At 41.0% G+C, this 25,131-nt stretch overlaps 2 protein-coding genes across 4 annotated transcripts in view; both read left to right on the top strand.

The window, feature by feature from the left end:
* The window catches only part of elna (elastin a), a 47,496-nt gene extending 45,035 nt beyond the window's left edge, over window positions 1-2,461 (top strand). Inside the window, exons 44-45 of the mRNA XM_017031877.2 lie at window positions 852-941; window positions 1,032-2,461. Of these exons, the coding sequence (XP_016887366.1) occupies window positions 852-941; window positions 1,032-1,078 (137 nt within the window). The 3' untranslated portion in view covers window positions 1,079-2,461. The remainder of the gene's footprint in view (window positions 1-851; window positions 942-1,031) is intronic.
* Window positions 2,462-2,595: 134 nt separating this feature from the next.
* Window positions 2,596-25,131, top strand: part of limk1a (LIM domain kinase 1a) — a 35,098-nt gene continuing 12,562 nt past the window's right edge. The window contains exons 1-3 of one of the 3 annotated variants that reach the window (XM_008309217.3): window positions 2,596-3,614; window positions 4,989-5,088; window positions 17,639-17,777. In XM_008309217.3, the coding sequence (XP_008307439.1) occupies window positions 3,557-3,614; window positions 4,989-5,088; window positions 17,639-17,777 (297 nt within the window). In that variant the 5' untranslated portion in view covers window positions 2,596-3,556. Of the gene's footprint in view, window positions 3,615-4,988; window positions 5,089-8,145; window positions 9,087-17,638; window positions 17,778-21,732; window positions 22,045-25,131 lie in introns of those variants that run through there. The other 2 variants (XM_025054842.1, XM_008309218.3) reach the window with 2 other exon arrangements.

Here is a 25,131-nt window from a genome sequence, read left to right as displayed (position 1 = left end):
TCCCCAAATTAGACACCAAGTCAATGTTGTGATGTCAAAACTAAAACAAATTAATAATAACAATAATTATAGTGAATAAAAAACACCGTCAGTCGATCTGTGTAAACAGCTGATTCTGAAAATAATAGTCATATGGTTGATCACATTTGTACAATCATTAGTAGAATCAGAGTCAGGATAGGAAATACTTTATTGATCCCCACAAGAGAAAATGGTTTCTCCCACAGCTTTTTCTGCAAGAATGTCTAAAGAAAGCAAGAAGTTGATAATAAGTATAAAGAATAGTAACTATTTTAATAAAAACACACCAAAATAAATTTAAATATAACATATAATATATAATATAACATATAGAGCAGCAAATTTGAAGTCAAATATTTTAAGTAGTGGATGCCAGAAATATTGACAAAACTATGGCACGAGGACCAGGATGGTGCACAGATTACATTTGCTATCTCAGAGCAGTCACTCTTGATACACATGTCTACAGTGATCAGGATTAAACCAGGATGGGTTAGGCTCAGAGGTCGTTGCGTGTGATGTTGGTGCAGATGGTGGAGTATGATCCCTGAACTGAATGCGTCATAATCTGTGTTATTTTGCCGAACATCTGAGATTACTGCCGGTGGGATTTAGTGGGAGGAAAAGTGGTCGGTGTTGGAGAGACTGATACTGTGGCTGAAGCTTCTCAGCTCTGACTCACCTCAGTAACTGATGACTCTTCAGTAAAAAGAAACAGAAACAGAACCATAACCACCACATGGCAGAGTAGAGCTGTGCAGCTGCCAATCCAGATGATGTGCTTATGTATAACTGATGAATCACTTCATGTCTTTTTTTTTCTTTTACAGCCAAAGCAGCCAAATATGGAGCGCTCCAAGGGTTTCTTGGTGGTGCAGGGGGAGGAGGAGGAGCAGGAGGTGTGGGAGGCATCTACAGAGGTGAAGGACAAATACTTTGAACCACAAGTATTCAACAAAGTATTGTGGTGATGCAGGACTAGTGTCGTTCTGATACTGTGTTTGTTGCAGGTGGAGTTGCAGGATGCCAGGGAAAATACTGCGGGCGGAGGAAGTAGAGGATCTCTTGAGATCCAGTGTGACCTCAAGGAACTATGGTGCTACTGCATGATTAAGAATGTACATTTTATATGCAAAACAAAGCCCAGTTAGACATTTTGTAAAGATGTTTTTTTTTTTTACCAGAGTTAACCACCCGTTTTATACAAACCCACCGACCAGGAGTTTTGTACACATTCTGATGTGACCCATGTTATTGAAAGTTCTTTTTAATCATTATTGAGGTCAAGTTATTCAGCTTTAACACCCTCTCTGGAGTGTGTCGCTGCGTGTGGGTGAAGCGTCTGTGTGAGTGTGTGTTTTTTTGCCATATGGTTTGGACTGTTGTGCAGAAGACTGAGTCTGAGTTATGGCAGGCCAATGTGACCTACGCGTACCTTCACTTTAATCTTGGCGCGAGTCGATCTGTCACCGGTGTGGAGAGGCGCCGTTTCCTCCTGCCGTGCAGAGCCTCCTCTCCTGACATATCACAGAGGCTGAGATGGTCGAGATTCTGAGAAGATTTGTTTGAACTCAGCATCTTTTCTTGCCTCTCTGTCCTCTGCTGATATTTTTAGGTCTGCTGGGCAACGAGCAGCAGGAAGATGGGACTCCTGCCAATCCATCTGCTCTCAGTAACTTCGCTGAATTTCCTGTTTATGCATTTTATGTTTCGCAGCTTTCCGTCTTCATCGTGGTGAAGACAGTTTTAAAGAGAACAGAATATCAATCAGACACCTGTCTAGGCTTGTGTGTGTGTGTGTGTGTGGACGTGTGAATGTGTCCCTGTCCTTCACTGCTTCCAGTGTTTAGTCCAACTGCAGCACTTATTTACTTCTTTTTTTGCGTAATTTGTCATTATTATAATTATTCCAGATTTTTTTTTTTTTGCACCACAGTTTGACGCATAGCTTATTGTCAGGAGGGATTGGAAATGTAAAACAAGAACAATCATTTGCTTTTGCCTATATTTACTGTTATGAACTGAATTATGATAAAGACAGTGGGAGGATGACGACGACGACGTGTCCATGTGCTTCATACACTCCCACTGTTCTCCATTTACTTGAGCTGCTTTTAAAAAAGAAAAGGCTTCACTGACCAAAGGTTCATGAGCGCTGTTGACTCTCTGTAATTGTGTACTGTATTTTGTACTAATTGTGACGTTAGCCAGCTTCAGTTCCTTCACTCGGTGCTGTGTAAGAACTGTCTTTGAGCCTCGCTGGGTCAGACCATTCTTCATCTTAATTTAAAGCTGTTTTTTTTTTTTTTTTTTTTTTTATAAGGAGGAACAGTCTGGTTTTGCACTTTTTATATTTCCATGACGTGTGTGACTTGTTCCTGGACATCCCAGCATTTTATTTGCTTCAGTAAGTAACAAAATAAAATGTCTTTAAAGATTCCATGTCCTCTTGTGGGTTGATTTTTTTTTTTTTTTCAAACCGAGCAGCAGCTTGACCTGAGACTTGATCTAAACCACCTGCTCTGGACCAGGACGGTGGTTCAGTTCACTGTTAGCCAGTAGTATCCTGGAGAATACCCTGGCCTCTGCTCCTGCTGACCTGGGATCTGTCGCAAATCTCCGCTCTGGCAAACTTTCCTCTTTCCCACTGGACAAACTAATATCAGTTGTTTTTTTACCATAACATACAGACATTTTTGTCAGTGCCTCAGGAAGAGGACGATAAAACTGCTCGTGTTTTCCCAGATGGAAACAATGAAGTCATGCTGCTGTTCTCCAGGGGATCTCCTGGGAGAACCACGGACCAACGATCCACATCCTGAAAAAGTAGCTTACATTGTTGTTCCACAAGAAGAAGCTTAAGGCTAAAAATGTTAAACTGCAAAAAAAAAAAAAAGCTTTGCAGTGGTATAGTAGGACAAAACTAAAACATAAAAATCGTCAGAGTAAATGTATTTCAATCCATTTAACTTTGTTTAGAAACGACTCTGGCTTCCCTTACAAACCTGATCTAATTAGGTGGAGATGGAGTTGATGGGTAAAATTTTTTAACAAAATAATTTCAGTCATAGTATCCTCTCACAAAGAGAGAAAAAATCTAGATGCCCCCTGCAGGCCATAGACAGAAATTAACATTCACTTATGAGAATGCCATCAATAATACATTATCATAGATTAGATGGATTTGGACCACAAGTCACTGCTTCAAGGGCCACAGTAAGTCACCGTGGCCCCACTTGGAAGTTCACTGACCCGCACTAACTCCTCCACCTCTCCTCTTCTAAACAAACGCATCCGTCATCCAGGCGGCGTCGCTGGTTGGTCGCCTCTCCTTCTTTCTGAGCCAACCAGCAGCTCCATTGGTCGGTCTCTGTCTTGAATGAAGAGCCGCACGAAGAGACGCTCCGCTGCCGCCGCAGGGAGAAGCTGAAGCACAGCGACACAAGACAAGAGCAGCGGGCTGCTGCTGCTGTGGTGGTGGTCGGACCCCGGGCATCTGTCGAGCACAGGACACTGACTCTCTGCCGGAGAGTGGATGAGGTTGATGCTGCTCTGCTGCACGTGGAAGGACGAACAAATGGGAGAGGAGGAAGGTGAGTCGCTGCTGGTTTGGTTTGATTTGATTTGGTTCGGTTCGGTTCGGTTCGAATTGGTTAAGGGCTGCTGCACCCGAGCTGAGGCAGGAGGAGGCAGGTGCAGAGAGATCCGTGCTGCTCCAAACACACAGGGATGCTGCACAGTGTGAAGTCAACTAAGTCCATCTGCACTGCTCTTCTCCTCAGTTGAGTGACACGCATGAGGTGCAGCAGAGATCTGGACCTGAGGAGCTCCACACTCTGCTGCTGCTGCAAAAGAAGGAGCCATGTTTTCCTCTCTCCAGCCTGTGTTTTTGGGCCCTCCCCTCTCCTCTCCTCCTGGCTCTTTAACCACACACTGAGTTGATTAACAGGTTGTTAAACATTAAAATGTAGAGTTTGGTTAAACATTTGCTCAAGTTTATGAGAGAAATTTAAAGTTTTTCACACTGAAGAAACACATGTTAAGTTAAATATGGGTGTTTATTCTTTAATTGTTGACCAGGCCATAGATTGCAGGAAATTGTGACGAGTATTGACGGATGTTTTCTAAATCTAAAATGTCTTTCTTGTCCACAGTTCAGTATATTTTGTGGACTATCATCAATTTCCAAAGAAATCAAAACAAAACAGTCTGAAGTTTAATTTCATGAAAAAACCTTGGGAAAAAAACCATTGAGTTATTGATACAACCACAGTCATGGATCCTACATATAAAACTGCATGGTGTAAAAACCAACCTTTTTTCTTCTTCTCACCCTTCCTAACTTTACATTACTGTTGACCATTAAATATTTGCTTTTCATTTAAATTCCTACAGTGCATGGTTATATACAGTACACTGTAGTTAGCTGAAACTCAAATGACCAACAGCCGCAAGCAACATGAACGTCACAACTTGGTGGAGCTCCTGTTTGACCATGGCTCCATTTCCTCTGAATCTGTTGGTTGTTGTTTACATTTTTCTAACCGAGACGTTCTGATGTTGTTCATTGTGACCATCGACTCTTCAGACGAATGTTAGCTGATGCAGTCAGAATGCAGCTCACTGATCTCAACAATAGATCCAGTGTGATGGGTGATGACTCACGGTACATTACAGTGAGTTTGTCTAATGTGAAGGACGAGCTCCTGGAACTCACATGGACAAATGAGGGGCGTGGCTCCTGCACAGCTCGTACCTGGAGGTGTGTTTGTTTGCCCTTCCATCAGTGTCTGAGATATTTTTCAGTGTGTGACCGAGACAATAGTCACACACACACATCAGTAAACAGTGTTGGACCATAACAGGAGGGTGAATTGATTCATGCTAACAGTGAAGACCAATGACATGGTTCCCTGTATAAATACAGCACGTATAGATGATTGTTGTTGTTGTTGTTGTTGTTGCAGCTGGAGGAAGTTTGCCGGTGTGTGCGGGATGCAAACAGAGGATCTATGATGAGCAGTATCTCCAAGCGCTCAACTCGGACTGGCACACGGTCTGCTTCAGGTACCAAGTGAACACACAGACAGAAGAGTTTTAATGCCTTTAAAAAATTGCGACATTACTGTATTGTTTGTATTTATTTAATTGAATAATGGTGAAACAACATGTTCAACATGTACATCTATGATGATGACAGGTTAGTCTATTGCAAAAATGTTTGATAGATTAATTAATAACAAAACTAATTGATAGCTGCAGCTCTCATCCATTTTTGGTTGTGGCTTTAAAACGGTGCATTTTTATTTTTATTTCAAAGTTGTATTTTTCCCAGGTGGAAGCTTATTGGCTGCTCTGTGCTGGACTATTATAAAAACAAACTTTATTTACTTTGGTGAAGCTGCTGCTCATACACCGAGCTTCTCTTTTCAGAGCTGAACTTCCTCAGTGATTAACTTTTCCACCGCGGCTCCTGTGTTTGGTTTTACTTTACTCAGGCTTTGTTTGTAGAGAAGAATACTTTGGTTTGTGTTTCACATCGTGGCTCCAAATGAACAGTTGTTCAATAGCAGCGCTGATGCGGTCTACTGAAAATTTAAGCAGTGCGAGCACAATTATCATGAGTGCAGTAAACATTATAGAGTACTTTTGACAGCACTGATTGAACAACAATAATAATAATAATTGAATTGTGAGTTCAGGTATTGCTTGATGATATTAGTTGTTAGTCCTGCCTTAAAACATTATATTGAAATTTGAAACTTCGATCTCAGCAGCTAAACTGATCATTGAGATTCACATGTAGAAACTTGCAGGAAATTATTCGGAATAACAAACATTTCAGAACCTTTTAAGTTTGTTTTGAATGGTTATTGTTTCTATGTGTCCATGTGAAGGACGTGACCTGTCCACAGTGTAGCCCCGCCCTCACCTGTTGGCTGCTGGGATTTGCTCCAGCTCTCCCAAGACCCTGAAAATGATTAGGAGATAGAAGATGAATGAATAATGAATGGATGAATGAAATTCACACCAGGCTTCTCTGTGCCATCTTGGATCTCTGTGTTGTTATAACATTTTAGACACATTTAGTGTTGTACAAAACACACACACACTGTCAACAGCAGCTAAATGTCATCCAGCGTTCATAGCTACATCTCTCTGACTTGGACAGTGTAGCTTTGAAACCCAGCACTGAAGTTTTGGTGTCACTTAGACACAGATCGATACACTCACAAACAAACAGGTTCACTGATGTTTGCGATGCAGCTAATGTCTATTGATCGCTTCGAAAAAGAAGAAAATAAAGTGCAAGTTAAGACTTCCATCAGAATTTTCTGCTGAGCCTAAGAAGTGAAAAGAAAAAGAGTGCTATTAAAATACTGTATCAGTAAATGCATCAAATCATAGTCTTCATCAAACTCCATATGTCTATAATTGGACACAGTTTGTTGCTGTTTCCCTGTCCAACTGCTCTTGTTAAAATACTGCAGTCGTTCCCTGTGGTGCCGCTCTGCTGAAAATAGCTTCAGATCAGTGAACTGCAGGTTTCATGGGAAAATGGACTCTGGTCGGTCCCAGAGCTGTTGTCCTCAGAACATTCACTCAGTACTATGAGAAACCATTGTGATTCCTATTGATCTGCCGAACCACTCTGTCATTAAACTTCCTCAGTTACTCCTCGGTCGTTCTTAAAACGTATCGATGTTTGTAATGCAGTTGTAAGTTTGGTTTTTGCAGCGGTATTACCATCACAACAATCGGAAACTTGCTCAGTAATTCAGCCCAGTAAAAAAAAATGCTCCTTCTGGATTGTCCATCACACTGTGTCACATACATCGGTGTTTTGAAAACATTCTAGTATTGTAGTATAAATTTGTTGTTTAATAAGGAGTTTATCACAGCCACACCAACTGTTAAATTTTCCAAAATGAGTGTTCTGGGGATGTAACTGATCATGAATCAGTTAAAAATCAATAGAAATGTGACTGATTTATTTCCTGTATTTAAATTTGTCGTTTCCTGTGTTTTGTTTAATGAGACTTTTTAAAAATAATTTAATAATAATACTTGGTGATTTGAAGTAATAGTAATAGTAAATGTGTTGATGGGGAGCGGCGTGTTGGCTTGGGCACCGTAGTTTGGGAACCACTGCCTAAACCTAGTTATGAAGTATTTATAAAAAATACTTTTCCATTTCTTGTCTAACCTAGTTATGAAGTATTTATAAAAAAATCTTTTCCATTTAAGTCTTGACTGTTTTGTCGTAGCTGTGTGAGCTTTGAATTTTGGATATAGTTGGTCACGTAGCTGTGTGAGCTTTGAATTTTGGACATAGTGGTTTACTTTCTGTGCGGTATTTATTTATTTTTAGTCAATGAACCTTTTTTTATTCTTCAGTATCAATTACCATATAGTTCAGTGACCTTAAAAACCCAACCAGTTCCAGTCCAAATCCCAGTGCTGCTCATCATTTTCTCTACTCTGACTGGATTTTACTCCAGCTCTGAAAACCAATTTCATGCTGCAGTCTCTCTGCAGCACGGTGCAGTATTGTCAATAAAACTCACATCTGCTTGACAACCGCTGTCTCAGCAGCCGTTCCAAAGCATTTATAAGTCTTTGGTGATGTAAGCACTTTGATATCAATGCAACTGTGTGTAGAGACGGTGTTGTCAAAGTAGAACGATGCAAAGAACGTAACTTTGTTCACAATCATATTCCTGTCAACAAAGTGTCTCTCGGTAACATATTATCTTTAGGAGACATTAGAGACTGTTTGTCAGCTTGGACTCGAATCACTGACCTTCTGGCTGTAAGGCAGACGATCATTTATCAAAGAAATATATTCTGCACCAGATTGTCTTCCAGCTCTCTTCTGCAGTAAAGCTTTTTTTCTGACTCAGCACAGAGGGCTGCAGTGACTCAGCTGTTTTGGGCTGCTGAAGAATTTTACCTGGTAACAGAACCTGCAGAGAACAGAGGAGGCAGAAGAAGAACCAGGTCCCACTGGGTCCAGTGTTTGCTTAGCTCAGATTGAAAATATCAGTTGAATCGCAGACATGGGTTGAAAATATCAGTTGAATCGCAGACATGTGTCAAACCCTGCTGTGGTCGTGGACTTTCTGGACAAAAGTCGAACTATGTCTTAATGGTGGCTTTATCATAGTGTCAATAAAATCATAAAAGTGTGGGTTGGGTCTCCACTGGTGGGTGCCAGAGCACACAGAGGGGTTTGGATTTTCATTGTCTGGTGTTGAACATCAGTTTGAATAAAAATAGAACATTTTTGAAACATTCTAGCCACAGGTTAATTTACACACACTTTTATTTAAACTTGAAACAGTCACTGTTGACTGTTGACTTTTTTCTGCCTTAATTTGCCCATGTCTGGACTAACTGGTTGTTTGTCTGTACTTATGGCCCTGTGATGGAGTGGTAAAGTGGTGGTGTGACCCCAGCTTCTACTGTGACCCTGGAAATGATGGAGGAATGTTTGAGAACTTCCAGTGAACGTTATAGTCGTAGGTTCATGTGGGTGAGGTTCTGTCCGACTACAGATAATCTGATGTTTCACCTCAGTCTCCGATCGAGTTTCCTGTTGCCTGGATTCACATGTAGAGCCTGCTGAATCAGATTACTAAAGAGGAAGATGAAGTTTTAATAAAGACAAAGAGCAGGTCGATCTGATATGTGCAGAACTGAACCTTTAACCCAGTGGACTGCCCAGGAAATGGGTCGGTTCACATTACAGCGAGTGGAGTGGAGGGTTTGAAGAGAAGAACTGAGCAGTGGTGTGACGTCACAGGGTCAAGTGCGCTCCCAGTGGATGGGTGGATGACAGGAAATGGTCCAAGGAGACGAGTGACCCCCTCTACGAAGCTGCTCCGTCAGAGGAAATAGAGGAAGGGAGAGACGGAGAGAGAAAAGTTCTGTTAGTGATGGTTGTGACAGAGGAACAGAGCTGCCGACATGAGTCTGTTCTCTGTCTCCCAAAAGAAGACCCTCCAGCCCACAGGTGGGATTTCAGCCCAGAGCGGCAGTGAGAAGAGACAACAGCACATGCAGTGAGTTTATTGCCTGTTAGCTCCTAGCTAACGAGCTAATGTTGTCTGTAGTGTAATGGTGTTTTATTAAAGGAGTTATTATCATCTCTGTAGTGGGAGGTTACTGTAGAGCAGAGCTGCTGTGGGATTTCAACTCGCTCCTGTTTTTTCTTGATTTATTTTTCTGTTAACTAAACTCTCATGGAATCAGACTCTCGGGTATTACTTTGTACAAGATACTGTTTTGGCAGTAGATGAGAAGTAGCTGCAGGATCTTTTGTTTTATGGATGATTAATCACAGTGTAGCTGTGGATTCATTTTGGTATTTTAATCATGATAAATCAACATTTATAGTTATAAAAATAATTGTCTGCTGAGATGGTATTTTAAACTTGAGGTTTGCTTTTGCATTTGCTTTGGTGAAATGAAAACTTCCAGAGTGTTAAAGCAGTGGCCCTTAACCTTTTTTTGTACCAAGGACCGGTTGACCGGTATCAGCCGTTACTGTGGACTGGTAATACTGCGCCATCGAAGGATCATTACATTTTCAAAATAAAACATCTTTTAGACTTTATTCTCTTAGTATCAGAGAAACGTTGTCAGATTATCTGTTAATGAAAGTAAAGGGATATGACTGGATTCTTTTGAATGAATTTTCACTGTGTCCCACTGTGGACCAGTACCAAATTACCTATGGACTGGCACCAGTCCCCAGACCAGGGGTTGGGGACCCCTGTGTGAAAGTATTAACGGTGGAATCTCAATGTCTCTATTTCTAGAAAAAACATGGACTTATCTGTGACTTAACAGTAAACAATGAATCATCTGCTGCCATGATGTCAGTCAAGGATGACTGACATCATGTGATCCCACTTCACCACTGCGCGGTGGCGATGTACACTATGATGCGATGTTTCCAGACGTTCAGACATGTGACAGTTGTTTTTATTCCTGATGAGGAAAATCATGTGGATCAGCCACCAGTCTGTACTGTACTGTACGTCAATATTATATTTATAGAGTGTGCAACATTTATACTGCAGTACTACAGAGTACCCGGTGTGACCGTGGAGCGGCTCCACTCTGACGTCCACATCATTTACTGACAGGGAGCCAAGTCTCCTGTTTACCAGCTGAATAGAGCGCTGAGACACAGATAAAAAGACAGTCTGTCCCACTCTGGGACATTAGTCCTGCACAGCCAAAGACCTGCACCGACCATTGTCAGCACTGATTAAAATGCACGACCTGCTCTGTTCTTCTGCACTTTTGTTTTGTTTTGTTTTTGTAGAGAACTAATAGAGAACTTAGAGTTACAGTATTTCCTTATTGCACAAACACTGCAGGGCTCTTAATATGGCTGCAGTGATTGGTCAAATATTTAGTAACATTTTGAAACTTGAATTTAGGATTAAATGCATTTTTGTATTTTCCCATATAAGTACTAAGTTGTGGATATTTTATATTTATGTCCCTTGAGGAGGAAATCTTTTCAACAATTTTGCAGAGGGAGAAAAAAAGTCACTTCATGTCTTTGTCTTTATATAAGAAAACACAACACAGTTTGAACCAGATCTGACTGAAGAGCCACAGAGAGCAGTGACCAACTCCACCAGATGGTGTCAGCAGCGCTGTTTCAGTGAACTGAGCAGATCAGTGAAGGGGTGGGCAACATTAGCTGAAATGTAGTGGGGAGGGCGGGGCGGGGGGGCAGCAAATGTGTCCAGTAGGTGTGTGATGATGGTAAAGGTGCAGTTTGACCTCCTCACCTTCAGCCTGTGACTACACTGTCTTTCACTGTAACTGAGGTGAAGAACAGTGGGTTCTAGGCCTGGGATGAAAAGAACACAGACTCATGCTGACTGGTTGAATGGTGTGATTATAACTCACAGTGGGAGTGTTTACATCTTCAGCTATTTATGTAAATAGTATTTATATTAAAATGAGTTTAGAGCAACAAAAAGGACAGAGCATGAGTCAAGAGGAGGAAGAAAACCGAATAAAATGTATGCTGCTGAGAAAGAAAGAATAGACTGTACTAATAATAATCTAGAAACAATGACAAATATAATGTGAATATATAAATTTATAAAAATACATGTAAATTCATTTGTTTGCATTTTATATAATTATATTATACCTCTATCTGCTTTTAGTTTTTTTCTCCAAAATGTTTTTTTTTATTATTTTGATTTAATTTTTTCTTGGTTATTTTCCTGTTGTTACATTTAGAAGTCAGACTAAAGTTGATGGGAAATAAAATTAAAACAGCAACGCTGTTCATTCTATTTGGTCATTTATCTTGGGGGTGTCTGCGACCCCTTCCCCCAACTCCCTTCTGTCTTTAATTCAATTTTAATATCTGCACTAATGCCCCTGACTACTGATAATACGTGACATGTCATAAAGTTTAATTAATACAGAGTCGGGGTTAGATCTGCCTGGGGATTTTCCTGCCAAAGATTTGAGGCTGGGAGGGGGATGAAGTCATCTTTTTTATGACAGAGGGTGACATCATCGCTCCGGCATTCTCTGTTACCATGGACACAGATCGAGGGTGGGCGGGATTTAGCAGGGGCACAGAAAGGAATGTGGGTATGAGTCGAGAGGGTTGGGCTTGGGGGGGTTGTTTGTGTTGGTAGACAATGATTGTTTTGTCGGTTAAATATTATTACAGTTACTTATCTTTAGATAAACTCAGATACTGATGACTTTATTGACCACTAAAAAATGTGAAAAAAACATATTTTTATATTATAATGTTATTATAGCTTCTATATCGGTGTTATTGTCTTGTGGGCAGAATGGGCCTTTAAAATAACATTAATAATATATATATATTTAATAACAATATATATATTTAAAACCACATTTATTTCTACTTCCTGTTTGCTACTAATATAATTATGATATAGTATTAATTATTAAACTAATGTTTTATTTGATGTGGACAGCCATAATACTAATACTAATATTGACTTGATTATTGGTGATGACACTGCTCTGGCACCAGTGTGTATTTGTCTGACTGTCTGGGAATCCTCCAGGAAACCTTGGCTCTGGAGAAGAAATCCTAGCCTATTTCTGTCTGTGTGTGTGTGTGTGTGTGTGTGGAGGGGGCAATCCCCCCCCCACACACACACACACACACACACATACCCCACCCTTCACACCCAGCTTCATTTTCATTCCTGTGTCAGTTTGTTTTCCCGGAGGACATATTTGTGTCTTTCAGTTCAGCGTGTCCTTCTGTTGAGAACAGCTGAGAATTATGACCGTTTCAAACAGGAGACACATTTGTCCACGGGTTTGTCTCTAACGTCTGTCTCACTAGACATTTAACGACTGATTATTTTCCTGTGATTGGTTTATTGACTGGAGTCTCAAACATTTCTACTGCCTGTGCAGAGAGAAGGGAGACGAGTGTCCTCCTCATGTCAACACAGAAGACAGAAGACTGAATAATTAATGAGATCATTCTTTTTTTTTCTTTGGAAAACACTCTGGTTGTGAGGACACATTGTCCTTGTAGGGACATTTGTGAAGTCACCCCAGGGTGAGAGGGTCTTTTTGAAGGTTATTTGGAGTTAGGGTCAGAATGAGGCTCAGATTAAGGTTAGGGTTAGGATTAGGATTGGACAAGTATTTGTAATATTCAAGGTTTGTGTAAAAGGACAGAGAGTGCATTATACTGTATGTGAAGTGATAAACCAGTGAGTGTGTGTGTGTGTGTGTGTGTGTGTGTGTGTGTGTGTGTGTGTGTGTGTGTGTGTGTGTGTGCGTGTTCTCAGAAACATCTGTCCGTCACTAATTCACATTCTTCTCTGCCAGGACACACACACATTTCCCTTCTGACTCCTCCTGCTTCCAGTTGCAGTGTCAGCAGTTTTATCATTCACACTCGCCCCCACAGCCCCCCCCACACACAACCCTCACACACACACACACACACACAAACATATCGTAAACCTCTGACCAGAAGAATTTGTGGGAGACATTTGTGGTTTTTTATTACTTCTGCAGTTTTATAGTCGGCTCCACCTGGGTGTTGTCTGTGGTATTTCTTCTGTGGTGGTTTTGTGAGCATGTAGTGCCCCTTTCTCCCCTGTAGGTGGTGTCATGAAATTGTGTGCATATATATATATATATATATATATATATATATAAAGTTTGAAAAAAAAACATACAGTGTCAGTTCTGAGTACTCTACTTCCCTTTCTAAAATAAACTTGCATTAAGTGTTGGGGAAACACAGAGCTACCACTCTGGGCGTGTTTTGTGTTATTTTTATCAAGTAATTTTTCCACCAATAGAATTTCAGCTCCCAGTGCTGTTGATGATTTAGCTGCAGCTGTTGATGATTTTTTTTTTTCATCTGCTGATCACAGGATTGATATTTCACACACCGCTGACAGTTCTTAGCTTCACCAGCAGGTGGTGATTTAATGGACACATTTAACCTTGATTAATAATTTAGGGAGTCTTCAGGGTTCTATTCTCTCTGGGTGAGATAGCTATAGATTATTGTCATAACATCACCTCTGCGTTATTTTCAGCCTTGACTGGAGATGGACAAAATAGAAAATTTGATTTTTTAAAAATATTTTTAAGGACAAGTAGGTTAGAAATAAGTAAAATTTAAATACTCACGTTTATAACAATGCATTTTTTATAATCTATTTTTGTGCTGTGAGTTATGTGAAAAAATTATATATAGTTCGTTTGTTTTCTGTTAAATATTGTCTACTTTCTTCTAGTCATTGATAATCTGTAAATTATGTTTTTTCTCATGATTATTTATTAAAATTACCTAATTATTGAGTAATAATGATAATAATAGCAATAATAATAACAAAAACAACAATCATGATAATTATAATTTGTAATTAATATTATTAATAAAAATAAGGTATAATAATAATAGTTTTATTATTATTAATCCTATTAGTATTTGGAAGTGAATACAATCATATTCAGTGTATTTTAACTCATTATATTATTAATTATAATGTGTTAATTATCAGTGGATGGCTTGATTCCATTCATTCTCTTCTTTAATGTTCAGCCAATCTCACTGACATCAGGTCATTGGACGAAGTATTGACCCGGTCAGTCTGCTGTCAGCATGAAAAACAGCACGAAGGTCGTTTGGTGACACTTCATATCATCAAACTGTCCTGTGGGAGGAGAGGGAGTGAAGATGAGAGGGAGCGTGTGCATAATAATAAAATCAAAATGACCACAATTCCTCTAACACGCCCGCTTTTCTACAATAAAATCCAAAGTCTACTTTAACCTCCTCCCACCCATATAGGTAGTTAAATTGATGAAATTACCTGAGTGATCAGTGGGTTCATGTTCTAGAGTCACGTGCTTAAAGAAAGGTGAGGAAGTTCTCTGCCCCCCTTTTAACCTGAAGGAGAATTTATGACTCGGTTCCAGACCTGCACCTAACCCCACCAGAGACCGCCCTCCTCTGGTTGGTCGGTTCTTTTTATATTTTATCAGTTTTAAAATGTCTAGACGAGGTTTTGCATGTACTGTATTCAGCAGATCCAGACTCGGAGTGTGCAGCGTCCACTCTGGCTTATAGTAAAGAGTACTGCCTGCTATTGTCTGTTGGCTTCTCCACGCCACCTACTGGTCAAATGAGACTGTGGTGGGCAATTAATGGGAAACACTGACCCTTTTACCAGTAGAATGGGATGTAAAATAGTAAATGTGCAAAAATAGACTATTGTTAATGTATTTAAACTAACACAGTCTTTGATTTATAGTTAAATGATATGATTATTATGAAGGTCAGAAGGTCAACAGAAGATGTGTGAATGTATGAGTCAAAGTGTGAGAGGACTGTGTGGTGGACAGAGACGGAGTATTAATGTCTCTGAAAGCTTTGACCCACTTCCTTCCCTCCTCCTCCTCCTCTTCCTCCCCACTCACCTAAACACTGCAGACGTAGCATCTCCGCCTCGATCTGCTGATGAAGCTGAACGCACTGGGTGTGTCTGTGGCTCGGTGTGTTTTATGTTGTCCTGATTTTGCTGCAAGGTCACATACTGTGTGTGTGGGGAGAGAGTGGGGGGGGCGACTGTACCGTACTGTACTGTACTGTACTGTGTTCGTCTGTTCAGAGACTAGTTAAGGTCGTCATGTACTGTGCTAGTTGTCACTTTACCACCCTGCTGTGTTGCGGTGGAGTACATGCTGAGTTTGTAGAACGCACGTACAGCGGCTGCTGTACTGCAGTGACGCAAGTACTGACCTTAAAAAAAGAAAATATAAAAATGTAGTTGATAAAAGTGTTAGAAAAGGTTTATGTGACTAAAATATTGGATGTTTTTTTTTCTCCTCCTTCAGCCACTGAAGCCTCTCCACTGTCACACCTCAGAATAAACACAGCTGAATTTACACTGATGACAGTGAGGCTCTGCTCTGAGGCCCAGACAATCACTTAGACATGACACAGAGAGTTAGAGCCAGTACGTACCAGCCACACACACACACACACACACACAAGCCTGCCTGTGCAGTGCATCACTAATGCATCCATGTTTACACTGCACAGGAGATTTGCACAGTTTCTAAATTTATAGCCGGATGTGGGGCACGATGGACGATGTCGGTGAAAATGTTTCGAGAGTCTATCTGTGGTTTATTTTCACCTTATCCCTACTATTTAAATGCACATCGACAGACTTTACAGTTTTCTACTTCTGGTACTTTAAGTGTGGTTGACGTTGAACCTGTAGGCTAGGCTAGCGTCTGTGGTGCGGTGAGAGGTCGTATTAGGGTCAGACAATATGGTAAATAGTCGGTGTCTTTGTCTTGACGATTTATTCAAACCTCAAAATGACAGTCAGTCAGTGTGCCTCACCCCTTAATATTGACAGGATGGATGAATGACATGACGTTGAGGCCAGAGGTTAGCTACAGTACAGTGAGCCTGTCAATGGCTTTGTCTTTCAGTAAAGCAATAATCCTTAGAATATGAAAGAAATCCCTAAATTTTAATACAGTGGTCCCTCTCTATATCACAGTTCTCCTTTCGCTCCCTCAGTACATCGCAAAAAATAAACTAACAGACATTATAAAAAAAGGATATAGGAAAGGGTAATACAGTCTGGAGAGGGCTGATAACAGTGTGGGGGAGGTTAGTAAAGGGTAAGTATATATGTCAATAATATAATAACTATCTCACCTCTACTTTGCGATTTTTCTCTTTTCGCGGTGGGTCTTGGAACGCAACTACCGCGATAGAAGAGGGATCACTGTATTTACTTTTCCATCATAATTACTTCAGATTGATAATTACATGCCATGTTGAGTTTTCTTCTGATATAATGTGTTATTTTTCTACTGAGTCACTGTGGAGAGTCCACTGTTGTAGTTGACCACAGTGAAGATCTGTTTGTTTAAAGACTATCAATCATTGTCGTGACGTCATTCAGTCTGTCTCACTTCAGTCTGCTGACGGACACAGACGTTTGTTGTCATGGTGACAACAGGAGGGTTAAAGTCAGGTTTGGCACTTCGACAAGGTAATAAAGTATCATCAAGGACGGGGACACTGTGGATGTGGATCTGTGGTGTTTCAGCCTCTAACCGTATTATCCAGTTTAATCTGCTGTGTCAGTCGTCATCAACCACAGGTCGTCTGAGGAGTTGCAGCTCTGCATCGTTTTCCCAGCACTGGTTGCGTGACATTGACCACAGTGTCTGAGCTGGATGGAGCCGCTCAGACACTGTGAATTTCCCCACCGTGGGACGATTAAAGGACTTCTTATCTCTTCTTATCGTACTGACTAAAACAGACCATGTTGAGAAATATCATTAGAAGCAGACGCAGCGTAGCTCATATATTTGGCATTAATACTGAGAGGTGTCTCACGTACTCTTTACTTAAAAGAAGTCAAACTGTGCAGGTTAGCACGTCAACGTATGAATGTCGACCATTCGTTGTTCTTTGATATGCTAAAAGCTAACACATGAGACCGTTTTCGTAAGTAGCAGAAATATTGGTAAAAAAAAAACAAAATGTAAAGTTTCATGACTAGCTAAAGTGACTAGTTAATGATTAGTTAAAGTGAGTAGTTAATGACTAGTTAAATTTGATTTAGTCAGAATCCAAATGTAGTCAATAGAGTAGTTTTAATTTAAATTTAGTTTTAGTCAATAAAATAACACAATTATTTTAGTTATTTTTTAAATTTGATTTAGTTTATTTTACCAAAATAAAATGTTTTATTTTTATTTTTAGAATACCAACTGAACTGTTTCAGTTATGAATCATGCATAAATAAACTTCATCATCGTCATTAGTTTTCGTCTGAGAAAACAAGGTCGTTGTCTGAGTCTAAGTCCATAATTAAAAGTCGACAAAATACCACTAATGACAGCAGAACATATTAGATGTCAATCAAAATATATTGTTTTAAATCTGCCAGTGGCTCCATTCTAACCCAAGTTTCTTTATGTTGTGGTAAAGAAAACCTCATGATGTCAGTATTGAGTTCCATGATAACTAGCTTGTCTAAGTTGTTGACTGTCTCTCTGCACTGTTTCTAACCAGATGCTGTCGGTGCAGTGCGTCACTGTCACACTGGTACTATGAAAAGGATGGACAGCTCTTCTGTAAGAAGGACTACTGGGCCAAATATGGGGAACTGTGCCACGGCTGCAACGACCCAATCAGCACCGGCCTCATCATGGTAAGAAGATCCGTCCAGAGAAACTCATTTCTCCTCACCTCTTTGTCTCTTTGTCCCCCGGTCAAACCTCGAGTTACAGCCGTGTTTCATTCACAGCCTCAGGCTGACGCACACATGCTGTACATGTCGGACCAGTGCCAGACCTGTAACTGACCCGTTTGGTCTGGTACTGTTCCAGGATCGTCAGGGACCGTCAGGGCTGTAGTTGAGGGACAGGACATGTGAATCGATTTGTCTCCTGCAGTGACAGAAGAACAACGCAGCAGAGCTGGGTCTATTCACAGATTAGTCGTCAACATTAAAACAGTTTGACAGTGAATTTCTTTGCCATGAAATAAGTCTTTATGTTCTTAGAACTTCACATCCAGACTCAAGGGTCAGAAATGTCAACACAAATAGGGAAGGTCTGAAGTTTATGGTACAGTTAAATGGCAGGATATTCTGTGTCAGAAGACGACAGTTCACTGGCTATTTCCAAGCAAGTTCCATGAGGAAGGAAAATAATAGTATTATTACTTCCAACCAGGAACCATTTATTTATTTATTTTATTTTTTATTAATTCCTGATGCATTCCTGAAGTATTTCAGTTCTCCAGTTTTTTATATGAATAAGTAAATAACTTATTTCAATAGATATTCATCTGAAATATCAAATAGTTGCCAACAGTTTTTTGTTAGAAAAAAATAAATATCTTCATCTACAGTATCCATCCATCCACCCATCCATCCATCCATCCATCCACCCACCCACCCATCCATCCATCCACCCATCCATCCACCCATCCATCCATCCACCCACCCACCCATCCATCCAACCACCCATCCATCCACCCATCCATCCATCCATCCATCCATCCATCCACCCATCCATCCATCCACCCACCCACCCATCCATCCAACCACCCATCCATCCACCCATCCATCCATCCACCCATCCACCCATCCATCCACCCATCCATCCATCCTCTCTGCTCCTCCTAATCCTCAGGTCAGACTCTGAAAGACTCCTGTGTCGGAGTTACAATGAGCAGAATTATTCATAGGTAGGCTCTGAATCACTGCGTGTGTGTGATATACAGTACATTCTTTACAGTGGCTCCTAACACCCCCCACCCTACCCTTTATAGTCCAATCTCAGTAATGAAACATAAAGGAGACTCTTACGTGAATTGATGGAGAAAACGCTGCGTCTCTTCTTTTCTTTGTCTCTGAACTTTCATGGTTCAAATCAACGGATGGACCCAATCTGATTTTTCACTAAAGTAAATCTGCAATAAATCTGTCACTCTTCCCTCTTGGCCAGTGCAGTGGCGTTCACTTGTGAACCACACCTAGGGCAGGACAGGCAGTGGGCAGTCAGAGTCGGAGTCCTATTTTTAACCCCCACTGCTGTCAGTGTCATTGAGCGGCCGCAGCAGTGAGTCTGGGCCTGGAGACAGAGACTGATGGATACATCCACTGAATAGGGACAATAAATTAGGCCTTATCCCCTAACTGTCAGCCAGAGGGCAGTAGATGGCTCGATGGAGAGACATCACTGTGAGTGGCTGTTCAGCTGCAGGCAAGTTAAACAGAAGAAGACACACCAACCATGAGGGACACTGGGTTCAAACACCAAGTGTCTGGACCAGGCGTATACAGTACTCCCTTATTTATATACAGTACTTCTCTTAACTGTACCTTAGTTGAGGGTTATGTATTTTGTGTACTGTAATAGTAATAGTGAAGTAAATAATAAAGTAGTCTTTTTTAAACGTGTTTTGATTTTGCAAAACGTGAAGCTGATACAGTCTTAAAACTTGCAGATTGGGGATTAGTTTTATCAAATGAGTGATTCTTTAACCATGGGGCCGTGGCCACACCTGGGACTCCAGCGCCACCTGGAGGGCTGCAAATAACTTTCAGTTTTGCACCTGTGGGCCACAAGGGCCGCAGAACTGCATAGTTTATCAACTGAAGACAACTTATCCAGCACAGTTACAATGCCACGTTTGACCACATGGCGACAGTAATGCATCGGTTAGGTCTTTAACAAGCACCAATATACAGTATGTACAGAGACTAAGACCATCTACTCTAGGCTAGCCATAGCAAAAAGTATGGGGATGTTTTTTAAAAATAAACCACCCTCAAAAGATACATTTTTTGCGTAGGTACAATCCCAACTTCAAAAATGATTTATGGTTTCATTGTTGTAAAAGAACAATAATGTAATTAGGTTACGAAATAAAGAACTTTCTCAAGGTTTGCTGCCAAACTAATGGAAAGTCCCAGCTGAGTTCATCGTCTCCCACTGCTGTGAAGTCACTCTGTCTCTAAGTGATCTTTTTTTTTGTAAACGCCTGAGGATTTTCAGTGTCAGTGAAGCCACACATGATAAATGTGGTGAAATGTTATTTGTTAAGAACCACTTGTTTTCTTTTCAGTAACTGGATCAGCTGTTGATGATGTCATCAGTTACAACAGTCAGTGTGGAAACAACACTAATGAAAATGTTTTGCACAATATTTGGGAGTAGAGTGTGTTATTTATACTGCATTTGAAGTACCTCGCAGTGGGGGAGGTACTTCCAGAGGACGATACACCGACCAGAGAATGATGCCTTGCTTAAGGACACTGGAGAATGGGGTGTTACAGGAACGTAGTGTGAGTGGAAACAATGTTGAAAACAGGTTTTCTACATAGTTTTACTTTTAGTCCCTCGTCTCTCCACTCCATGTTGTTTGTAGAGATCCCACTGATCTGTGTGCCACGATGTTGGTGTGAAACATGACAGCCAAGTTAGTTAAACAAAGCTTTGATACAGGATAATTGATGAAGAATATTTTTAATAGGAGTTGATCAATTGATTAATTTTTTCAATCCAAATACATTTATCTACTCTCAGTAGATTATTTAACATTATTTATTTGACTAAGATCACACTACAACTACTACAAATGGATTTCACTCTAATTTCTTCTTTGTTTTTTTGATGCAGAATACATTCACTGTAGTACTATAGTCATCGCTCTCCTCTGTGGTTGAGGATAACATTAATGACAGGTCTGAAGGGCTCACTGTGGAGTTACATCTTAACCTTGGCCATGACTTCACCCTTTGGTGTCAGAGTCTGAGTGAAGCCTCAGTCGGAGAACCGTTTCCCCACAAACCATATTTCTGTTGACGCTGCTCCACGGCCTGATCCCCGAGGCAGTTCATGGAACGCGTCTATTATTATCCCCACACTTGCTGCTCTCCAGAGCCAGCTTGTTGTGGCGAAAGGGTCAGCAACCGCTCGGTATGCAAGACGTGTGAGGGAAAGAAACAAAGTGAGGCAACAAGGACAAGTGGGAGAGTGACACAGCAGGAAAAGTGAAGCAGCAAGAAGAGCTGCAGAAGAAGAAGAAAAAAACGATCAAACAAACGGGTCATGGCACTTAAACCTGTGTTAACTTTTCTTTGAATATCCAACAGCACGGTGTATATATACATATACATATACTGTATATCTATATATGTATCTACATATATAGATATATTTATATACACAATATATTAAAGCAATGACAAAATACTTGAAATAATAATTTGAAATAATGATTACTTAATTGTTAAACTAATGTCAATTTGTAGCATGTGCTACATGTAGCATTTTCACACATGTGTCAAAAAACACGTGATAAGTAATAATTAAAAAGAATTGTTTGACATTATACAGGACCTTTTAATGAATTGTTATCATAATTGGATTGTGTGGAGAAGCTGAACTTCTTCTCCAACATTCTGTTTGTACCAAACAACATTGTGACCAAACTGTTTTGGTTTCAAAATGTGACTGTTTCGTGGAAGAACAGTGAAGGAGAGGAATTTATCAGAGACACCACGGGGTAGGGATGGGGGGAGGGGGGGCGGCTGCCAGCCAGTGTGTGTTTGCCAGAGGGGGCGGGGCCAAACAGGAAACGATGAGGTCATAGTTAAAGTGAGAGAGAGGAGTGTTGGGCAGAGAGTCAGTGATACAGCGATGAGCTCAGCTGCACAGGCGTGGGCCATATCCTCCCTCTCCTCCTCCCTCCCTCCCTCCCTATCTCACTGCCTGCCTACCTCCCTCCCTCTGTAAACCCTGAGTTCTTCCTCTCAGCCAGTGTTGTGGTGACATCAGGGAACCGGCTGCTGCACTAGAAATGAGCTAGAGGAGCAGGGAGGGACGCCGGCTCTCGCTGACATGGTGGGAGACTTGTTTTTCTGGAGCTTCTGCTGTCTGAGGCTGTGGAAGAGGGACAAGAAGGTGAGGCTTTTCTCATGCTCTGCTGCTGATCCTACTGACGCTGCTGCTGATGGGGGTGATGGTGGTGGTGGTGGTGGTGGTGATGGTGATCCGGGTACGCAGGTGTCCTGGGTGTGATGAACAGCCATGTAAACCGGCGACGAGGCCAAGGATGCCGTGAGTCTGGAGAGGCTGCTGCTCCTCCTGGTCTCCCGGTGCAGATTCTTTTCTATGTGAATGTGAAAATGAAAAAGCACGTAGACACAGTGTGGTGATACACCGGGATGTTTAGCTTGTTTCTCAATATTACGTCTAATATCTGTTCTCCTTTTTCTCCTGCACCGGCTTTTTTTATTTATATTTCATGAAAAACTGATGAGCCATGGCACACTGGCTATTTTTAGAGCAAAGTGGAAGAACGTGAGTGTGTCGAGAGTGTGTTCACATGCAGCAGCCGTCATGTTTAACAGCTGTGGCCCAACAGCAGAGTCACCATGTAAAGGATTTCCTCCTTTCACAGCAGCAGATCAGAGGGCGACTGTTATAGAAAAGGGAACGAAGGCAGTCACAGCTTCGGTCAGGCCCAGGCCTGTGTTCACTGTGGTCTGAGTCTGAAGTAGGAAGGGGTTTTCCGTGCAGAGAGAACATGAATGTGGCTTTCTGTCCTCCAGCATCTCATGCTTTTACTCTAATTGCATGTATTTTAACTGAATCTTCTGCAGCTCGCTTTCTCTCCGTCTTATTTTTTTTCCTAAATCTTTTTGATTTTATTTTTTCTATTTCTGTTTTGAGGCATGTCACGATCATGAATCCTGTCTTTAAGCAGGAACTTCACTTTCAAATCCACATAATTTATACACACTTAAAAACCCAAAACAAAGTTGAGAGTGTAGACATAAACAACAGTCAGATGTAGAACTAACAACTAGAATTAGAAGGGGGAAACAAAATGAAGGTGAAGGTCACAGAAACCAAATGTGTTTTTAAAAGACATTTAAAAAGAGGAAGTGAAAATGTATTTGAAGGAACCATGTTTTCACGGTTTTAATATTTATTTTTAAATTACTTAATCAGGAAAAAACCCTTATTTTAGAAACAACCCAGTTACAGACACAGAACACTGTTGCAAAAATGAAACAAAAACTACAATCACTTCAAGCCTGATGCATCTTGGATCAGTAGACCCCCCCACACACACACACACACACACACACACTCCAAACCTCCTGCAGCAGACTCCAGGCTGCAGGAGCAGCAGGATCAAAGACTGTAGATCCCAGTGGTCTTTGAATGTTTCAAATGAAATGGATGAGAGGAAGGCAGGTGAAGAGTTAAATCTGTTTCAAAACCATTTTTAACTTTTTACCACCAACAGCATTTCCAGGAGCGTCCCTGGAATGTGACCCAGTTGAAGCCCCCTCACTCTGAGGAGTATCAGGTACCGCGTGTGCACGTGTTGTTTTTACTATTTCTTTCAAACATCCTCATGACATCATTTGACCACTCGTTTCCCCGCACTGCGTGTTGATTTGGATGTATCGCTCACAGCTGGACTTTGTTTTGGATTTAATTGATTTAAGGTATTTGTTCCCGTCAAAGCTCAAGTTAACTGGAGCCAGATCTCCTGCTCAGGTGAGGTGAGGTAATCTACGTCATTAAACCAGAATGTGGTGAAGTCATGGAGTCCTGCTGCCGTTTCCAGATGTGGAAGTGAAGGTGTAAATGAGGTCCTCCCAGATAACTGTGATGTCCTAAATATGAAGCAGGTTCCTCTGTGGTTTTGATCTTTGCGTCGTCAGGAGAAGGAGGTTTGATCGCTTCTTTTTTTTCCTCATTCATTCCAGGATAAAAGAACTTGATTTATGGTTGTAATTTCACTCTAATTGGATTTTATTGTAGTCTGGCAGCAGTTAATCTTGATGTCCCAGCAGCCACACTGGTTGGTGTGGTTATGGTGTCGGCTTGGTTGACTGTGTGTGATCCAGTGGATAAAGGTCTCATAAAATGTTGACGGCAACTTTGTAATTAGATATTCAATGAGATTTGTGTGTCACGCATAATTAGACCTCATTTAAGTGGCAAACATCTGTGTGGGTGTCATTTAATTAGTCACTTTGAAACTTGGTTTTATTTCAACAATCAAGACGCTTTGAATACGATACCATGGGTATAGGGAGTTCATGGTGAAATAACACTGAACAAACAGAATCTAATTTCAAAATGTGTCTAAACATTTAACAGCTGACTTCAATTTAATCATTTAAGTTGCTTGACCTCAACCTCAGCTCAGAGAAAGTCAGCATGTGTGACTAATTACCTAAAGGAATGTAAAGAAAGACACCAACCTGTCTCTGACCTGTGGGGTGTCACTGAGTCGTAAATACCTCCAACAGAGGGCCACAAATATAAATCATTGAAATCAAAATAAAAGCTGAAAGGACCTGATGTGCAGAGCAGAACGAAATGGGAGTAAACATTTAGGGGCTTTAATTATTCATCGGATATTGAATTGTATTTTTATTCTTTATTTTTGAGAAAAGCCATAGCCTAGATTTATGACAGAGAGAGCTGTAATGCGAGCTGGACGCAGCATTTCCTGTCCAGGGTGAGGTGAATGTGAAGCCTGGAGGCGTTGAGAATGGATGCGTTTCAATGTAAATCATTTTAACATTTAGTCAAAAGACCTAATGTGTCCGCGGCGGTCTTTAGCCATGGCATCTGAGGAGCAGAGAACTGCAACATGACCCACTTAATCCTGTCCAGTCATCGACCCTCGCTGCCTCCCTCAGGGCAGCCCGTGCACGCACTTTGGTTTCCTACAAGATGAAGAAGAGGAAATCATGAGGCACAGCGAGCGGCTAACACACAGTCACACAGTCACACATTCACGAGCGCGATGAGCTAATCTGCAAATAAAGGGATAAACCCCTACAGGCTTATTCCCAAATACACACACACACACACACACGAGTATTTTCCAAAGAAGCCTCATGATTATTTCACACTTCAAAGAGGAAGCTAGTCCTAAATTTGAATAGAGCAGCTGTTGTCTGTCAAAATTCGATTAGATTCTGTGCATGTACTCAAACACCTTGAACTCAGCACTGC

This window comes from Cynoglossus semilaevis, chromosome 4, assembly GCF_000523025.1.
Source record: "Cynoglossus semilaevis isolate Cse_v1.0 chromosome 4, Cse_v1.0, whole genome shotgun sequence".
Taxonomy (NCBI): Eukaryota; Metazoa; Chordata; class Actinopteri; order Pleuronectiformes; family Cynoglossidae; genus Cynoglossus; species Cynoglossus semilaevis.
Note: the sequence above shows the minus strand (reverse complement) of the source record. Positions and strands in the feature narration are given on the sequence as shown.